General features: G+C 42.7%; 1 protein-coding gene across 1 annotated transcript in view; it reads left to right on the forward strand.

Annotated features, from left to right (window-relative positions):
• Positions 1–20,202, forward strand: part of LOC121379626 — a 107,430-nt gene that overhangs the window by 36,323 nt on the left and 50,905 nt on the right. Inside the window, exons 12-14 of the mRNA XM_041508274.1 lie at positions 2,329–2,480; positions 4,540–4,731; positions 11,493–12,294. Coding sequence (XP_041364208.1) covers positions 2,329–2,480; positions 4,540–4,731; positions 11,493–12,294 — 1,146 coding nt within the window. The remainder of the gene's footprint in view (positions 1–2,328; positions 2,481–4,539; positions 4,732–11,492; positions 12,295–20,202) is intronic.

Genomic DNA, 20,202 nt, shown 5'->3' on the forward strand with positions numbered 1-20,202 from the left:
CTATCTTCAGGCCGGGTCACTAATCTTAGCTCTCTGTTTTATCACTATCTTCAGGCCGGGTCACTAATCTTAGCTCTCTGTTTTATCACTATCTTCAGTCACTAATCTTAGCTCTCTGTTTTATCACTATCTTCAGGCCGGGTCACTAATCTTAGCTCTCTGTTCTATCACTATCTTCAGGCCGGGTCACTAATCTTAGCTCTCTGTTTTATCACTATCTTCAGGCCGGGTCACTAATCTTAGCTCTCTGTTTTATCACTATCTTCAGGCCGGGTCACTAATCTTAGCTCTCTGTTTTATCACTATCTTCAGGCCGGGTCACTAATCTTAGCTCTCTGTTTTATCACTATCTTCAGGCCGGGTCACTAATCTTAGCTCTCTGTTTTATCACTATCTTCAGGCCGGGTCACTAATCTTAGCTCTCTGTTTTATCACTATCTTCAGTCACTAATCTTAGCTCTCTGTTTTATCACTATCTTCAGGCCGGGTCACTAATCTTAGCTCTCTGTTTTATCACTATCTTCAGGCCGGGTCACTAATCTTAGCTCTCTGTTTTATCACTATCTTCAGGCCGGGTCACTAATCTTAGCTCTCTGTTTTATCACTATCTTCAGGCCGGGTCACTAATCTTAGCTCTCTGTTTTATCACTATCTTCAGTCACTAATCTTAGCTCTCTGTTTTATCACTATCTTCAGGCCGGGTCACTAATCTTAGCTCTCTGTTCTATCACTATCTTCAGGCTGGGTCACTAATCTTAGCTCTCTGTTTTATCACTATCTTCAGGCCGGGTCACTAATCTTAGCTCTCTGTTTTATCACTATCTTCAGGCCGGGTCACTAATCTTAGCTCTCTGTTTTATCACTATCTTCAGGCCGGGTCACTAATCTTAGCTCTCTGTTTTATCACTATCTTCAGGCCGGGTCACTAATCTTAGCTCTCTGTTTTATCACTATCTTCAGGCCGGGTCACTAATCTTAGCTCTCTGTTTTATCACTATCTTCAGTCACTAATCTTAGCTCTCTGTTTTATCTCTATCTTCAGTCACTAATCTTAGCTCTCTGTTTTATCACTATCTTCAGTCACTAATCTTAGCTCTCTGTTTTATCTCTATCTTCAGTCACTAATCTTAGCTCTCTGTTTTATCTCTATCTTCAGTCACTAATCTTAGCTCTCTGTTTTATCACTATCTTCAGGCCGGGTCACTAATCTTAGCTCTCTGTTTTATCACTATCTTCAGGCCGGGTCACTAATCTTAGCTCTCCGTTTTATCACTATCTTCAGGCCGGGTCACTAATCTTAGCTCTCTGTTTTATCACTATCTTCAGGCCGGGTCACTAATCTTAGCTCTCCGTTTTATCACCATCTTCAGGCCGGGTCACTAATCTTAGCTCTCTGTTTTATCACTATCTTCAGGCCGGGTCACTAATCTTAGCTCTCTGTTTTATCTCTATCTTCAGTCACTAATCTTAGCTCTCTGTTTTATCTCTATCTTCAGTCACTAATCTTAGCTCTCTGTTTTATCACTATCTTCAGGCCGGGTCACTAATCTTAGCTCTCTGTTTTATCTCTATCTTCAGTCACTAATCTTAGCTCTCTGTTTTATCTCTATCTTCAGTCACTAATCTTAGCTCTCTGTTTTATCTCTATCTTCAGTCACTAATCTTAGCTCTCTGTTTTATCACTATCTTCAGGCCGGGTCACTAATCTTAGCTCTCTGTTTTATCACTATCTTCAGGCCGGGTCACTAATCTTAGCTCTCCGTTTTATCACTATCTTCAGGCCGGGTCACTAATCTTAGCTCTCTGTTTTATCACCATCTTCAGGCCGGGTCACTAATCTTAGCTCTCTGTTTTATCACTATCTTCAGGCCGGGTCACTAATCTTAGCTCTCCGTTTTATCACTATCTTCAGGCCGTGTCACTAATCTTAGCTCTCCGTTTTATCACTATCTTCAGGCCGGGTCACTAATCTTAGCTCTCCGTTTTATCACTATCTTCAGGCCGGGTCACTAATCTTAGCTCTCTGTTTTATCACTATCTTCAGTCACTAATCTTAGCTCTCTGTTTTATCACTATCTTCAGGCCGGGTCACTAATCTTAGCTCTCTGTTTTATCACTATCTTCAGGCCGGGTCACTAATCTTAGCTCTCTGTTTTATCACTATCTTCAGGCCGGGTCACTAATCTTAGCTCTCTGTTTTATCACTATCTTCAGTCACTAATCTTAGCTCTCTGTTTTATCACTATCTTCAGTCACTAATCTTAGCTCTCTGTTTTATCACTATCTTCAGTCACTAATCTTAGCTCTCTGTTTTATCACTATCTTCAGGCCGGGTCAAATGTTGAAGTTGAGATTCAGTTCCAGATGAACCGACTCCATTTTTGTCGCATGCACTTCGCCATTGACTGCTTGAAGAACACCGACATCGTCTTTCCACATATTGAAAATGTAAATCTACAGTGGAGAGAAGCCCATGTCAGGTGAAGTTAAAAGTTAAACTTTGTTTTGTTTAATGATACCACTAGAGCACATTGATTAATTAATCATTCGGCTATTGGATGTCAAACATTTGATAATGCTGACTCGTAGTCATCAGAGGAAACCTGCTACATTTTTCCTAATGCAGCATGGGATCTTTTATATACACTTTTCCACAGGCAGCATAGTACATACCACGGCCAATGACCAGTTGTGGTTCACTGGTTGGAATGAGAAGAATTCTAATCAGTTGATTGGTTCCACCGAGGTGGTTTGATCCTGCGACGCAAGCACCCCAGGCAAGTGGTCACCTGACTGAGGTAAATTCAGTCTAGGATCAGTCCCTGTTGGTGGGCTAAATCCCACACGGTCAGGTGAAGTATCTTGGAACTAGCATGTGTTAAGAGGTGGGTTATAGCCCAATGGTAAAACACTTGCCTGATGTGCAGTCAGTCTAGGATCAGTCCCTGTTGGTGGGCTAAATCCCACACCATCGGGTGAAGTATGTTGGAACTAGCATGTGTTAAGAGGTGGGTTATAGCCCAATGGTAAAACACTTGCCTGATGTGCAGTCAGTCTAGGATCAGTCCCTGTTGGTGGGCTAAATCCCACACCATCGGGTGAAGTATCTTGGAACTAGCATGTGTTAAGAGGTGGGTTATAGCCCAATGGTAAAACACTTGCCTGATGTGCAGTCAGTCTAGGATCAGTCCCTGTTGGTGGGCTAAATCCCACACCATCAGGTGAAATATGTTGGAACTAGCATGTGTTAAGAGGTGGGTTATAGCCCAATGGTAAAACACTTGCCTGATGTGCAGTCAGTCTAGGATCAGTCCCTGTTGGTGGGCTAAATCCCACACCATTGGGTGAAGTATGTTGGAACTAGCATGTGTTAAGAGGTGGGTTATAGCCCAATGGTAAAACACTTGCCTGATGTGCAGTCAGTCTAGGATCAGTCCCTGTTGGTGGGTTAAATCCCACACCATCAGGTGAAGTATCTTGGAACTAGCATGTGTTAAGAGGTAGGTTATAGCCCAATGGTAAAACACTTGCCTGATGTGCAGTCAGTCTAGGATCAGTCCCTGTTGGTGGGCTAAATCCCACACCGTCAGGTGAAGAATCTTGGAACTAGCATGTGTTAAGAGGTGGGTTATAGCCCAATGGTAAATTAGTGTGCTCTAGTGGTGTCGTTAAACAAAAAACAAACTTTCACTCCCCTCAGTCTAGTTCAAGAAGAGTATTATTAGCTCCCTTTAACATGTGAGTTTCAAAATGGTAATATTTTATATGGCTACCCATAATAACAATTAACCACTCCTCTGAATATTTTCCATGTCAAGATCTGGTCTATTGAAAAAACAAACTGAACAACTTTATTTATGATTGCAAATATATTAATGCATTACCCAAATAAGTGGTCCAAAGTCAGCATGAATATTTAGACTGTTTTATAAGAATTTATATTTTGGTTTGGTTTCAAGAAATGAAATTCCAGATGATAATATGGCATCAACCACAACTAGCATGCATATTTAGACTGTTTTATAAGAATTTATATTTTGGTTTGGTTTCAAGAAATGAAATTCCAGATGATAATATGGCATCAACCACAACTAGCATGCATATTTAGACTGTTTTATAAGAATTTATATTTTGGTTTGGTTTCAAGAAATGAAATTCCAGATGATAATATGGCATCAACCACAACTAGCATGCATATTTAGACTGTTTTATAAGAATTTATATTTTGGTTTGGTTTCAAGAAATGAAATTCCAGATGATAATATGGCATCAACCACAACTAGCATGCATATTTAGACTGTTTTATAAGAATTTATATTTTGGTTTGGTTTCAAGAAATGAAATTCCAGATGATAATATGGCATCAACCACAACTAGCATGCACTACACTGCTTTAAATAGAGTTTCACTTGGCTATTGGATTATCAGTTACAGTATTTGTTAATTTAGGTTTACTTTTATATTTATAGATAAACAGTTGTAGGGAATTTTATTCCTTTTTTTTAAATTTTACATAAAATAACTTTTGTTTTGCTTCAGTTCCAAGTATTTGAATGAGAACCAGATGAAGGCAGTGCAACATATTGTAGCCAAACGCGTTGGGTATTCTCCTCCATTTATAATGTACGGACCGTTTGGAACAGGCAAGACAGAAACCCTAGCACAGGCTACAATGATGCTGATTAAAGAGTCCAAATCAGCTCGCATTTTGATTTGTGCACAGTCAAACAGGTTAGTACTATTGTTGCTACAAGTGACATATTTCCCTATTTTCACACTTATTTGAGTGGGCTTTAGATATCACTAATTTGGGCACAGCACAAATGAAAATTCCCTGCAAATCCATAACAAGCTAACTTGGGAATAGTCTTATTCAACTTACCGTACTAGCACAACAACAATGCTATACGACCCTGAGTTATAACCTTCACTGCAGAATCATCTCCCCTTTTCGGATGTATAACCTACACCTGCGCATGGGTAGACCGTATATCCTCGTTTTTGATTCTTCAGTCCTCCATTGCAGTCGTGTTCGAGTTCTGTAGTAAAAAATTTGTCAAATTGTTTATTAATTTGTAATTTTGTTTTACTCTGTTATACGAGGTCTTTTGGGTGATTTACACAGGGGGTTAATGTCTGACACGGCTTCCTCGGGCTCCAACCGGTTGGTTGTGTCTGCCGAGGGGGGTTGTCTTAAACGACTGCCCCAGTTTGATCAGCATTTGTTATGTCATTCTTGTTGTTTTGAACGCCAGTGTCATATCTGTGTAAATTGGTCCCCCTCCACGTGGGGGAAGGCTAAGAAGCTGTCAAAAGACGCCGAGCGTAAGAGGATGATTAGACATGAACGGGACAGGCAACCTCCGGGGTCGTGCTCCATACCGATTTGCCGTCTGTCGGCAAGTCGGTGTCCAGTTCAAAGAGCTCGCGGAAAAGTAGTAGGCGCAAGGGCGCCTCCTCGTCTGTTCTCCATCTTCATGGTGATACCAGTAAACCCGAAGCGCCGCTTGGCGCGGAGGGGGCGCTCTTGCTCCCTGTTTCGGCTGAAGCAGGGAAGGTTTCTTCCAGGTCGGGCTCCGTTCCACCTGGGGATTTGCTTTTGCCTCCGTCGGTGGAGGCGGCGCCGGTTACGGTTGTAACGGGGGCATCAGTCGGAGGGAGTGCAGTCGTGGCAGGAACGACTGTGTCTCTCAGTTCCGACTCCCATCTTGCTGATGGGGGCAGGGTTATCAATCCTTCTGTGGAGGGGTCGATTAGCTCTAGAATGAAGTCCGCTTCGTGGCGCCGTTTGTCTCACCAGATTTCTGGTGCAGGGTTGGTCGTGGCGTCCGAGGGCGCCGTTTCGGCCAACGTTACCAGGCGGTTCTTGGTTTTGTACGGGAACAAGTCCGACTGGTGTGCGTGGATGCAATTCCGTCGGAGGAGGCTGTTCAGTCTTACAAGGGTGTTTCGTTTGGAAACAGGCCTTTAGCGATGGACGCTCTGCGGCAGGATTTCAGCAGGAAGAGTTTCCAGCAGCGTTAGCTACCGGGAAACTGTTGTCTGCAGCAAAGGTTTTGTCCACGTCTTCGTATAAGACATTGGGAGCTTCCTTCCTTTCACATCCAGCGGTTGTTTCCGCTAGGGTGAAGTCAGACTGCCACCCATCTCCTAATGTCAGTGTGCCACTCACGGATTTAGCGACTTTGGAGAGGTTATCTAAACTTCTTTTTCAAGTCAATAACCATTTATGTACATTCCTATTTGGATTAGATAAAGCAGTCACGGGTCTTCCGCCGATGGCTAAGGGTTTGATTGTTGGCGGCTTCTAAAGCCTCTCATCACGTCGCTCAGCTTGCTGGGCGTGTTCTTGCCAACAGTCTACTTCTGCGTCGGGATCACTATCTGGTGGGACTGAGAGCGACGGGTGTGGTTAAAACCTACTTTCGTAGTCGCTCAGTAAGGAAAACCTTACTTTTTGGGACCAATTTTAACTTGGTCATGGACCAAGAAGCGGCGAAATTCGTCCCTGCTGCTCTGTCCCGAACTGCTCGTAAGCGCCAGGCGGCGTCTACTTTTAAGTCTCCACCTGTTAAGAAATCAACTTTTCTTGACAGTTATCAGATCCCTGTGGTGTCTGATTCGGGCGTGCAGTCGGGTAATGCCCGTGGTTCATCGAAACAGGGACGTTTTCGGGGGAAGCCGGCAAGTTTTTCGTGGTTCTGCTCGGGGCAAGGCGCCCAGGGGTGGGAAGCGGCCGAGATGAGGGTGCGTGGACAATCGACATCTGCTTACGGAGGTTCCGTTAGCAGATTTTCCTGTGGGGGGGGGGGGGGGTAGATTGTGCCATTTTGTTCAAAGTTGGTGCGAACTGCCAGATCTGGACCCATGGGTTTTGTTGGTTTTCTGCAACGGATAAAGGAAATTCCGTTTTCATCACCCCCTCCACTGACGTCCTCCCCCCGGTTACCTGCAGTACCGCCTGTCGACGAGTACTGGTGGAGAAGATGGTTGTCGAGTTTCTCGACAAGAAAGCCATCCAGGAGGTGGATTTGGGCACTTCGGGATTTTATTCCCATCTGTTCTTCGCCCAGAAGAAGAATGGCGAGTGGCGACCAATTCTAAACCTGAAGCCGCTGAATTCTTAAGTCGTTATTCCATCTATGAAGATGGAGACGGTTCAGTCTGTTCGCACTTTGCTTCAGGTGGGGAATGGGCGGTGTCCATCGGGATTTTTGGAAATACTCGACGACGGCAGAGCTTACGAGTTTCAAGTTCTGCCGTTCGGATTGGCCACAAGCCCTCACGTCTTTACTCAGGTAGTAAAGGCAGTGGTGGGGCGTGTACATCTGTTGGGTATACGGATGCACAATTACCTGGATGATTGGTTAATTCCGGCGGTGTCACAGACGGCATGTCTCGTGGGCGTGGAGTTCGTGAGCGACATGATTCTCCGATTGGGGTTTATTCCCAATTGGGTCAAGTCGGAATTAGTGCTAACGCAGGTTTTCACTTATCTCGGGGTGGTTTTCAACCGTGTGGAGGCGTCCGTTCTTCCGACGGATTCGCGACTTCACAATTTCAGGACGTTGGCGCAACGTCTTCTGGTGGAGCAAAGTGCGTCGGTGCGCACGCTCCATGTGTTAATAGGCCATCTCGAATCGCTGGTGGCGCTGAATGTGTGGTTCAGACGGTTCAAGAGACCGCTTCAATGGCATTTGTCCCGAGTGTGGGATGGTCTCAGCTGGGATTTGGTAATACCACTGGGGCCTTGGTTGATTCTTCCAATCCAAGAGTGTCTAGTGGACAAGTGTATGTCCCAGGCCGTTCCTTTACACCCACTTTCTCCAGAGTTGGTCCTGTTTACCGATGCTTCCTTCGAGGGGTTTGGTGCTCACCTTTTGGATCAACATCTGTCAGGGGTGTGGACTCCTTCAGAGAGGAGTCGTCACATCAACCTGTTGGAGATGGAAGCAGTGCGTCGCGCTTGTCTCCATTTCAGGACTGTTCTTCGACATCGTCGAATTTTGTTGAGGTCGGACAACATGTCGGTTGTTGCGTACCTCAATCGGTGGGGAGGCACCAAATCCCTGTCATTGAGTCTTGCAGCTTTGAAGATTCTGGAATGGTGCGACAACTGGGGAGTGGTGTTATCGGCCAAACACATTCCTTCGTCCGTGAATGTCTTGGCGGACGCTTTGAATCGTTGTTCCCCAGTTCAGACGGAGTGGATGTTGTACCGGACGGTGGCTTATCAAGTTCTTCAGTTGTGGGGGAGTCCTCAACTCAATATGTTTTCCACTCGCCTGAACAGTCAGTTGCCAGTGTTTGTATCGCCGGTACCAGACCCACTGGCACTGGAGTACGATGTGTTGAGCATGGACTGGACGGGACTGGATTTTTACGCCTTTCCCCCTCCGGTTCTGCTTGGCAAGGTTCTGGCAAAGATCAGACAGCAACCTTGTCGTGTCATGCTCGTAGCCCCGAGTTGGGCAGCTCAAGCCTGGTTTCCTCCACTCCTGTCACTTTTAGTGCAGGAGCCGATGCGGTTGCCGTTGATACCCGATCTGCTCAGTGGTATCCGAAGCCGGAGGTTTTCCGACTTCACACGTGGCGGTTGTCGGGGTTTCCCTCCGAAACCGAGGCTTTTCTAAACGGGTTGCTGAGCTCGTTTCCTCTTCGAAGCGCCAGTCTACGGAGATGGTCTACCAGTGTCACTGGCACGCTTGGGTTCATTGGGTGACTGAGAGGGACGTGGATCCCTTGTCGCCTACTGTTAATGACTTAGCTGAGTACTTTCTGGCTCTTGTCCAAGAAAGACAGCTGAAGGTTCAAACAGTGAGAAGTCACCGGTTGTCCATTTTCACTACTCTGAGGCAGTGTGGATGTCAAGATTTCTCAACGAATCTCGTGTTGCATGATTTGCTTAAGTCGTTGCAAAACACGGTTGAGAAGCCTTCCATTTTGCCTAAATGGAATGTTTTTCTGTTTCGGCATGCACTCAAAGGCAAGCCCTACGAGCCTTTGAAATTCGCCAGTCTTCGTCATTTGATGTGGAAAACTTTGTTTCTGGTCTCACTAGCGGCTTGCCTTCGTATTAGTGAGATTCGTGCTTTTTTGCATGATTTGGTGGATTACAATACGGACGGGTCAGTTACATTACGTACTGATCCTGTTTTCGTGGCTAAGAACCAGGTTACAGGGGAAGAGTTTCCTCCGGCCATCATTCAGTGTTTATCTCGTACGCTTTCTGCGGATAATTCTGATAGACTTCTTTGTCCAGTGCGGGCTTTGAAATTCTATTTTGAGCATACTAGAAACCTCCGGCAAAACACTAAGAGACTGTTTATCTCTTTCACGCGCCAACCGGGAGACATTACGAAGAATGCTTTGTCGAGATGGATTGCTGCAACCATCAAACTGGCATATGAGAAGGCGGGTGATCATGTTCTGTGGAATTTCTCCGTTTGACCTCATGAGATTCGGGCGATTTCTGCTTCCCTTAATTTCCATGATTCTTTGGACATTTTCAAGGTCATGAGTGCAGGGTTTTGGAAAGGTCGACACACGTTTGACCGGTTTTATTTCAGTGATATGGCTGTTGGTCCGGACGGAACTCGACAGATTCAGTCAGTCATTGCAGGGCAGCAAGTCATTTCGGTGTGCAGGGCCACGAGTAGCGGGCGACCCTTATTTCATCCAGTCGCTAGCGGCAGTCTTTCTGGGAGATAGTTCTCCATCTCCTGTTTGGAGAGTGGGGGGTGGATGGTTGACTATCTGGTGTAGTCGAGTGTCTTTTACCATTACTTGGTGTGCGGGTTTCCTCACCTTGTTAACTTGGTTTACTTTTAATTGGGGTTGTAGTTCTTCAATTTAAAAGTCACTTTGACATTTTATACCTCGTATGATGGTGGGTTGCTTTTTCACTGTATCATTACTTGAGACGAACACTACTGGTTGAATGGGTAAGTCCTCCTTGTTTTCTTACCTCCTCCCTTTAATGTTAAATTCTCGTGCTTTAACGGTGTTATATCACGTCTGTTATAGCATTGTTGTTGTGCTAGTACGGTAAGTTGAATAAGACTATTAGAAAATTTGTTTCTAATTTTCATTATTATTCATACTTACCTAGTACTAGCACAACAACCGTTACCTTTCACCCGCCCCAAGGGAGGTCTTTTTTTATTCAGTCATTCCAGACTTTGAATCGATAACGAGGATATATGGTCTACACATGCGCGGGTGTAGGTTATACATCCGACAAGGGGAGATAATTCTGCAGTGGAGGTTATAATTCAGGGTCGTATAGCATTGTTGTTGTGCTAGTACTAGGTAAGTATGAATAATAATGAAAATTAGAAACAAATTTTCTAATTCAAGATGCTGTACATATGGCCACCATTGTCTATTTTTGTCATATCTTTGCAACCAGACATAGTAGAGATACAAAGAAAGTGTCTAAACCTAGGTTTTCAGACATCAAGAATGCAATGAAATAATTACATGGTTTGAAAAAGGGAAATCTCAAAAATTAATATGTTGGCCAATACAAACCAGCCTTTTTATGTCATTTATGACATTGAGCTTATTACCGATGTTATTCAGGTTTGGGACCATCTTATAAGAATTGTTTGCCATTTTTTGTGCTTTACCACTGGGCTGTGTATTGCCCTAAATTGCTGCCTGCAGCCCTGGTAATAAACATTCTGTATGCATCTGGTTGAATAAGCTACAATTCAACATAAATTAAATCTATTTTTCAGATAATGTTTTTGTTCAGCCATTTAGTAGGTGAATGAAATATATGTAAAATTCCTTTGTTGGATAAACAGTGTTTGACTTTTTGTAAATGTATAGCTTAAGATGAAATATGGTAATTTTGCTTGTAAGTGAAAACATATATGTAAAAAGAAAAAAAGAAGGAAAATCTATTTTATAACAGCTTGGGAATATTTTAAACTGAATATTTGGTGTGTAACATTGTAATTGGAACACTTTATTGACATTGAAAGAGAAGAAACCCTGTAGTCTGATTGATACCAGATGTTAACCAGTTTCGAGTTTTGTGATAGGGGTCTGATACCAGATGTTAACCAGTTTCGAGTTTTGTGATGGGGGTCTGATACTAGATGTTAACCAGTTTCGAGTTTTGTGATGGGGGTCTGATACCAGATGTTAACCAGTTTCGACTTTTGTGATGGGGGTCTGATACCAGATGTTAACCAGTTTCGAGTTTTGTGATGGGGGTCTGACGTGAAATGTTGTCTGGTTGACTTCATATTAATTTTGTATACTCCCTTAATTTGTGAGAGAAAAAAATCCTAATACATTGCATATACATTAGTCCACTTGGCCTAATGTGTGTGACAAATCAGTTGAGTATAACTACTGTATGTTAAATTGTGATCCATGAAACCTTTTTAACTTGTGCAGTGTAAAATTTAAAAAAAACATGTATTAAAAACCAGCCATCCAGTAAGTGTTCTCAAATTGATTTGTTTCATTTCTTGTAGTGCTGCAGATAGATATATTGTGAACTACCTGGATCAATTTCTTAAAGAGAGAAATCTGGAAGACAAGTTGAGACGGGTTTATTTCAAAGAACGCCGTGTAAACACCGTGAAGCTAGAAGTCCAGAAATACTGTGCAATGACGGAGAGGAAGGATGCCTTCATTCCACCGTTTCGTGAGGACATAATGCAGCACAGCATAGTCATAACAACAGTGGAGACTTCGCTAGAGTTGTTGCACTTGAATCTACGTGGCTACTTCACGCACATCTTCGTAGATGAGGCAGCGCAAGTCCTAGAATGTGAGATCATCATGCCATTGTCCCTGGCGACAGAGAAGACATGTATAGTCCTCACAGGAGATCACATGCAGATGAGTCCACGGGTGTACAGCCCCGAAGCTAGAAAACTTAACTTCCACGTCTCTCTGCTCCAGAGACTGTGCCAACATTATCACAGGCTCCATGAAGAGATCGGTCAGAAGAATGTGATCCCACATAATGTCTTCCTCAGTATCAACTACAGAACAAAGAAGGAAATTCTTCAATTCATCTCGGCCATATTCTATGGTGGTCCTGATCGGCTAAAGGCACAAGGGTCTATTCCATCAGTTGAGATCACTCCGCTGGTGTTTTATGCCGTTCAGGGTTGCGAGATTCAGGAGGCTGATAGTACATCCTACTACAATATTTCAGAAATACAGGAGGTGGTCGAAAGAGTAGATGAACTCTACAAGAACTGGCCTATCGAGTGGGGTCCACAGAAAGGTGAAGATATCATGGTTGTTGCTGCTTACCACAATCAGGTAATCATGTATTTCGTGTTTGGGCTGTATCTTTGGGTCAAACCCACAGGCATACAGGCTCCCATTTTTGTAGGGCAGGCAGGCTGGTTTTGCTTGAATTAAATGAAAATACATGAATCTGGATAGCAATATTTCTTTCTAATATGTGTGTATATATATCATATATAGCAGGTCTTCTAGATTATGGTAGCCCCACCCATGGCTAATAATATTCAATGTTGGGCTAGTAAATAATTACCATTTTCATGCCCGACGGCTACTGAAACAAAAAGTTAAATGTTGCAGTTCAATCTATTTTGTAAATATAAATAGCCTGCCCCCGCCCCAACCCCCAATGTTAGTTTTTTAAAACTCTATCTCCCTTTTTCGGTGACATTGATTATTACCATTATTTAGTAAAATTATATTAACTTAAAGTGAAGTAGGGCTAGTGAATTTTTAATTGTGGCTAGTAAATTTTTTAAATCACTGATCCCATGGCTAGTGGTTTTATAAAAATTCTATACGCCCTGTATATAGCTATTTTAAAAAATAATTCTGTTTAGCTAAATGTTACTAGAATGTAACTACCGATTTTCTGATTAAATTTGCCAAATTGCTATTAATCTTTGGCATCCAATTATATATACACTTTATACCCAATATATGTACAAACATGCAAAGACATAGTATACATAAAACTGAGTATTTTTATTTCTAGGCATAACATATGGGTATGTATGATGTTTCTTGGTCAATGCATGATGTACAGACTTCCATGTATTTAGAATGGATGCATGACGTACAGACCCTCTGTTTATTTGGAATGAATTGATATTTTTCTTTTCACATTACCTGTCCTCAAACAAGTGCACCTTCCCCCCACGCAAGTGCTCTGGTACGAATATCCCAACAGCCAATGGGATGGCCTAAATTCTTCTACTGCATACTGCTCTCCAGTTCCGGTCACATGACTGTAACTTCCTTCTTTTTCTCTTCGCTAAAGGGTCTGGACGTCTTTTCTTTGGCTCTGTTTGGAGTCAACTTTTTTTTATCAACCTTTGGTTTTGTATTCGAGTATTTGGGTGGAATGTTTTCACCTTCGTATTCGTTATCTTTCTTGTGTTGTTTCGCATATTTCACTTGGTTTTCCAAGTGTTTAATTACATGAAATGTTTGTTTTATGTTGTCGGTTAACCTCGTGTCGGACGCCATTTGCAATATGGCGTCTTTGTCGACCGGCTTTGTGTTTGTGTCATGGTTGGTTTTTTCTTTCTCTTTCACAGATTGAAAAATTATTATCATGTCTGATGCTAGTGTTTAATGACTTGTGCGTGCATGTTTACGCTGTAAGAAGTTTACCGCCGGCGATGACCCACACGACTTATGTCTAAGTTATTGTGTTCCGTGTGCTCTTGACTCGAGATGCGACCTTTGTTCGGGGTTATCGGAAGTTGAGTTTGCTGAGTACCTGAAGGTGGTGTCAGCGGGGGCCAAGAAGGTGGAATCCTCACCTTCCATCGCAGACTCCGTGGCGGATGTGTTACGCTCCATTTTGCCGTCCATGCTTCAAGAAACAATGGCATCAATGGCGACTTTATCCAAACTGGCGGATTCGGGGTCAGGTCCGGTTCCAGTCCCCTCTTCGTGGGGTTTGGCTCCTTCGGCTCCACCTGATAAGACTTCGGATGACAGGGGTCCTGCTGTCTCTACTCAGCCCTCTAAGAAGCCTACTCATTCCGATAGACGCTCTTACGGAATCCACGGCTCGCTGATCTTCGGTACCATCGGATAAGGAGAAGTCCTCTTCGGCGCATCGGAGTCGGGACCATAGCCATTCTCCACGGCCTCTATGGCTTCCTACGGGTTCCACGGATCGTCATCGCAGATCTTCAGTTGATGTGGCCTCCAAGGCCTCCGGGGGATCTAAGTGGGTGGACCTGCGGCCTCCGTTACGGCAGATCGGTTTGTCTGTGCTCGAGTTCTACGAGACTTTGGTGACGACGCGCCTGCGGCTTCTATCATTGATGAGCCCGACTCTACAGACCATATGATGATTAGGGATTGTTTGGCGGCCATCTACGACATGTTGCCGTCTTTGCCACATCCACCGACACCGTCCAAGAAGGGACCGACACCGATGATCGCAACTGATGTCCCACCGGAGGATGTGGTCATCCGTTCCTTGGCAGTCGGTACCTTAATATCTGAGGTGGCGACGGATTTAGACCACACCTTTAAGGAGACAGCGTCCTTTATTGCTTTTCCGTCTTGGACTCACCGTATGTATCCGGTTTTTTATATGCCATTTAAAGATATGGCTCCATCATTGGATGAGGATGTTAACCGTCTTGGGAAGTCGTCAACAGTGGATTTGACAGACAAGCAGGTTCAAGCTATGGATACCACCCAAAGATGTTGCCTTTATGTCTTATCTTACTTGGATGTCCTTGCTGTAGTACAACCAGGGGATTGGCTTGCTTCGCTGGATCTCAAGGATGCCTATCTTCATGTCCCAATACAGGCCGATTACCCGATTGCTACAGGGTCATCATTACGAATGGACAGTCCTGCCTTTTGGAATATCCGTGGCGCCATGGCAGAATTACGGCTGCGATGTCCCGCTTCCTGCATGACAGAGGTATCTCCTTTTATCCATACCTCGACGATTGCCTGATGAAGTGCCAGAGCAAGACACGTCTTACTGCACACGTTGCCTTCACCATGGACTTTCTCAAGCGTCTAGGTTGGATCATCAATATCGAGAAATCATGGCTGACTCCCATGCAGTCTCTACAATTCATAGGAGCCTGTCTTTGACCCGACCTGGGCCTAGTTCAAGTTCCTCTCAACCATTGGAAGAAGATCCAAACCATGGTTTCCAGGGCCTTAACCACTCCAATGTCCTTCCACGGTTGGCAGAGTCTTCTGGGTCTCCTCACTTCAGCCCAGGATTTGACATTTAGAGGTCGTCTACAGCTCCGGTGGTTGCAGATGTTTCTCAATCCGTTTGTTCGCTTCAACAATCCAGACTTGATAAACTCTTTCCCAGACGATCTCCAGTCCAGCCTGCAGTGGTGACAACTCCGATCGAATGTCTTAGAAGGAGTCTCTATGCGACCCTTCCAAGCCACTCATCACCTGTTCGTCAATGCGTCACTAGAAGGTTGGGGAGTCGATCTCAGCGACCAGACTACCTCGGGGCTGTGGTCTCCCGGCGAAGTCGGACTCCATATCAACCTGTTGGGAGTTGTTGGCAATCCTTTATTGGCGACAGATGTTGACAGGGGCCTCTCTCATGGTAACCACAGACAGTATCACCGCAGCGGCTTAGATCAATCGCAACACGATTCAACCATCAGTTGAGGGTTTACTTGTCTCCAGTGCCAGATCCCGACACCATGGATCTCAATGCCTTGGCCATCAGCTGGGAACGGATGGACGCGTATGCTTTTCCTCCACCCATCCTCCTTCCCAGGGTGCTACAGAGGTTTCAGCTGTACACTTGTCGTCTGCTACTCATTGCTCCGAAGTGGCCATCCAGGGTGTGGTATCCAGATCTCATCCGTCTTGCCGATCCGCATCCACTACCTCTGCCAGACTGGGATCATCTGTTGCTGCATCCCACGTCAAGACTACACCATCCACATCCTCAGTTGTTCAAACTGCACGCATGGACATTATCTCCAAAAGTTTGAGGAAGAAACGCTTTTCTTCTCAGTCCACGGCAGCCATTTTGAAAGCTCACAGATCATCCACTACTGCGGCTTACAACGTCAGATGGCTTTGTTTTCACGGATGGTGTGTCCGGCAGAACTGATTTTTTGCTGTATCTACGTAACTCCTTAAAATTGAAGGGGTCTACCATTGCTGGCTATGTTTTGGTCATCGCTACTGTTCGTGATGTCGCTACTGGAACGAAGTTATCAAGTATTCCTGAGATCCATAAAATGATCAAGGGATTTCGCCTTGAAAATCAAGTTCACCGTTTTCACCCACCAAAATGGGACTTGAATCTTGTGTTACAAGCGTTGTTGACCGCACCTTATGAGCCGATTGAATCATCTTCCTTGCAAGACTTGACTCAGAAGACGGTGTTTTTACTTGGATTTGCCACAGCTGCCCATGTCTCGGAACTCCATGCTCTTGATGCGGACTTGGTGCGTTTTCACCGAGATCATCGTGCGGTCACCTTGGGGTTACTCATGAACTTTGTGGCAAAGAACCAGTTATCTGACCAAGCGCCTCTTTCGTATGTTGTGCAGCCCTCTCCTCTATCATTGGTCCAGCGGACACTGAGGACTTGGCTTTGTGTCCTGTCAGAGCCCTGCACCATTACATCGACTGGACAAAATCTTTTCGTCAACACCGCAAGAGACTTTTCCTCTCCTGTAACCAGAGTCGGTTGACGGATATCTCCAAGAACACGGTTGCCACTTGGATTCAGTCTTCTATCCTGACTGCATATCAGAAAGAGGGTTTGCCTGCTCCATCTGCTACTAACCCGCATGAACTCTGTGCCTTGGCTGCCATGATGTCCCTGCACTGCAACACACCCATTCAGCACATTCTAACCGGTTGTTTCTGGGCTACGGACTCCATATTTGCTAACTATTATCTGTGGGATATCTCCACAGAAGACGTTGAGGGGTTCCATCATCTGGGTCCAGTTGTTGCTGTGCAGACTGGTGAATGCAAGCCGTTCTCGTCGTCGTCGTTGATGTCTGTTGGATTCTGGGCTGCATACTGAGATGTCCAAAGAACCGACAGGTGAGGATTGCTTAGACTCAATAACTTTTACACTGCATGTGGTTATCTGTTGTCATTATTGAACTAACAGTTCTTTGGTGTACTAGACAGAAAACACTCGGGGGGGCTTGTTCAGTTCAGTGTTCTGACGGATGCACCTCATTAAGTTGTCGCTTGTTATTACTAACACTTCAATACATGGGGGTTACCTAACACCTGCATCCCTGGTGGCTACATCTTCCCACCCTGTCACAACCAGCATGAGATGTGGCTTTCCGCCTCCTGGTCCATGTGTTCTAGGAGCCATACCTGCCACTGCTGACGGATGCCACCATTCTGGTTGTTGTTACTAACATCACCTGCATTGGTCTGTGACGGGCATCCCTAGGAGGAGGGCTTACCATGGTTGACCTAATTCTTCCACTAGTCAGCCTCTATCCGGTCTTGGGGAGTTATCAGAAGCATCTACGGATCACGGCACCCACCACCATATGTTGAATGCTGCACTTGTTTGAGGACAGGTAATGTGAAAAGAAATGGAGAAAACTTGGAGTACCGGTATTTTCTCTTTTATGGATACATTACCTGTCCTTAAGATTTCATCCTGCCCAGGCCTCCCCGCTTCCTGTTCTCCGTGCTATGTGCTCAGGAAAAAAGAAGGAAGTTACAGTCCTGTGACTGGAACTAAAGTACTGTCGGAAATAGAATAAAAATGATTTTCGTCGATTATTTCTTACATATTAAACAGACAAGTAAATTTTATGTAAATATCTATTTAATGATCGTCTACCTAATTTAGCATTTACTTGTTTTGGCTCTCATTGATGTACAAGATGGTGTTTACTCTTGAAATTAAAAAGAAAGATGTCAGTAAACAGGTGATTTGTGCACTTTATGGGAACAGACTATAACAAATTTGGGTCAACATGTGTCAATTTCATTGCTGTTACAATAGGTGAGGGACTGTTTCTGATGACAGTTTACCCCTATTCCTCTCCAAAACAAATGTGTGTAGACATTTATAAGTAACTTTTGAGCAAAACTGTCAAAAACCATTTTGAGTTTGTGATCTATTATACTGGTATTAAAGGTGATATCTCAAAATTGCATAATGACAGCTATTGCAAATCATGTTTTTATTAATTTTTGCTTTAACATTTAAAAACTACACCTTTAATTATATGCCCATAAATGATTATAGGAAATAATTTTATCTACTAGTTAAAAATATTTTTTTATTGAAGAATCTTTATCACAAACAGATGCTCACATATAACTATGATATAGCACCTTTAAGTGATTGCAAGATTGTGTAAATTTCTAATGTACTTACATTGAATTTATATTCACTAAATATGCTGGTCATAATTAATAATTTATGCTGCAATTCAAAATAATCAGTTAACTTGGGTAAATGAAATTGACACATATGTCAAAATGTGTTATAGTCTGTTCCAATAAAGGTCACACATCTCCTGTTTATTGACATATTTATTTTAATTTCAAGAGTAAACACCACCTTGTACATCAATGAGAGCCCAAACAAGTAAATGCTAAATTAGGTAGAGTATCATTAAATAGGTATTTACAAAATATTTACTTGTCAGTTTAATATGAAAGAAATAATCGACAAAAATAATTTTTATTCTATTTCCGACACTACTATAGAGAGCAGTATGCAGTTGAAGAATTTGAATTTGGAAGGTAGCTGTGTATAGGAAAATGCTGTGTTGACTTTGCAAATTTATGTTGCAGTGAAATGGGCTTGTGAGACAACAGACATTGATAGGAAATTGCTTTCTATACAACACATTCATTATTCGATTTTTGCCTCTAAACAAGCTTTTTTACATAACTATCTACGGTAACTTACCAAACTATAAATTTCACCAGTAAAACCCTGCACACAATAACGTGTATAAAATTATGCCTAAGTCAGTGAATGTATTTACATTGGGGGCTAAATAAAACATCTATGATATATAGGAATCACTTACTAAAACATGTTTAATATAATTAGGCTTGTATCCGGGCAATTCCACAAAAAATGATACCTCTGGAGTGAAATTTTGTTTCACTGTTATGCCTTTATTTTTTACATAGAATTATTTGTTGATAATCAATAAACCATAAAATACTCAGGTTTTAATTCAAAACTGTGTCATGTGACCTGGCAGCCATCTTTAATTTGTGCTATTACCTCCTAAAAATAGAACCCAATTGCAATGAAATCTTTTTTTTTAAATGTCATTAAAATTGGATAAATATGATAAAGGTAAGTATTGCATTATGTTTCTAAGATCTTAATGGTAATTCCCAAACAACACAAATTAATAAATTTGGAATAGATTTTTATGAATAAAAACTTGAACTTATAGCATGACCTCGTTGCGTCAGTTACCTTTTGAAGCTTAATTTTAATACTGACCTCCTACAGTGCTACCATATATTATATTTTTTTATATTCTCTTAGTTGTGCCATGGTTACACAACATGGCAACATAATAATCTAAGTGGGCACACCAAGAATTAAAATTTATTGGTAACTGACACAACACATTAACACATACGTTATTTTCCATTGTTATATTTCTTGGAGACATAATGTAAGATTGTGAAATGTGTTAATTCCCAAACTAGAGTGAGTGCTATAAAAAATTTAGCAATAAGTTTCAGAATTTTCTTGACCTTTGCACTTGTAAGTTTTATAATTTCTTTATTATCACATTTGTGTAAAACTATATTAAAAAAATAGTTTTCAAGAACTGCAAATACTGTCACTCCTTAGAAGTTAATCTAAAGGTGTCTATTTCACTAACGTAAAATAATCATGACTCAGTTAACACTTTTTAAATAGATACATGTACATGTATGTAGATGATAGCAGTTTCACAAGCATCAATGCATATACCCTTATACTTCAAGATATATATTGTATAGCTTTTGATCTTGGAAGCACATAGAATTTGTTTCATTAGATATATTGTATTGCTTGTGATGTCAGAGGTAGACATTGTTTCATTACCGTAGATTAATATATGTACAGCACCGTTTATTGTAAACAGTATCTATAATGTTCAATAATAATTACCGGTAACACAAATTTAAAATTAGTTTCACACAAGTCACTTATTTTGCTATTTTTACATTTATTACATTAGATGATTTCATACATAATCT

Source organism: Gigantopelta aegis, chromosome 8 (genome assembly GCF_016097555.1).
Source record: "Gigantopelta aegis isolate Gae_Host chromosome 8, Gae_host_genome, whole genome shotgun sequence".
NCBI lineage: Eukaryota > Metazoa > Mollusca > Gastropoda > Neomphalida > Peltospiridae > Gigantopelta > Gigantopelta aegis.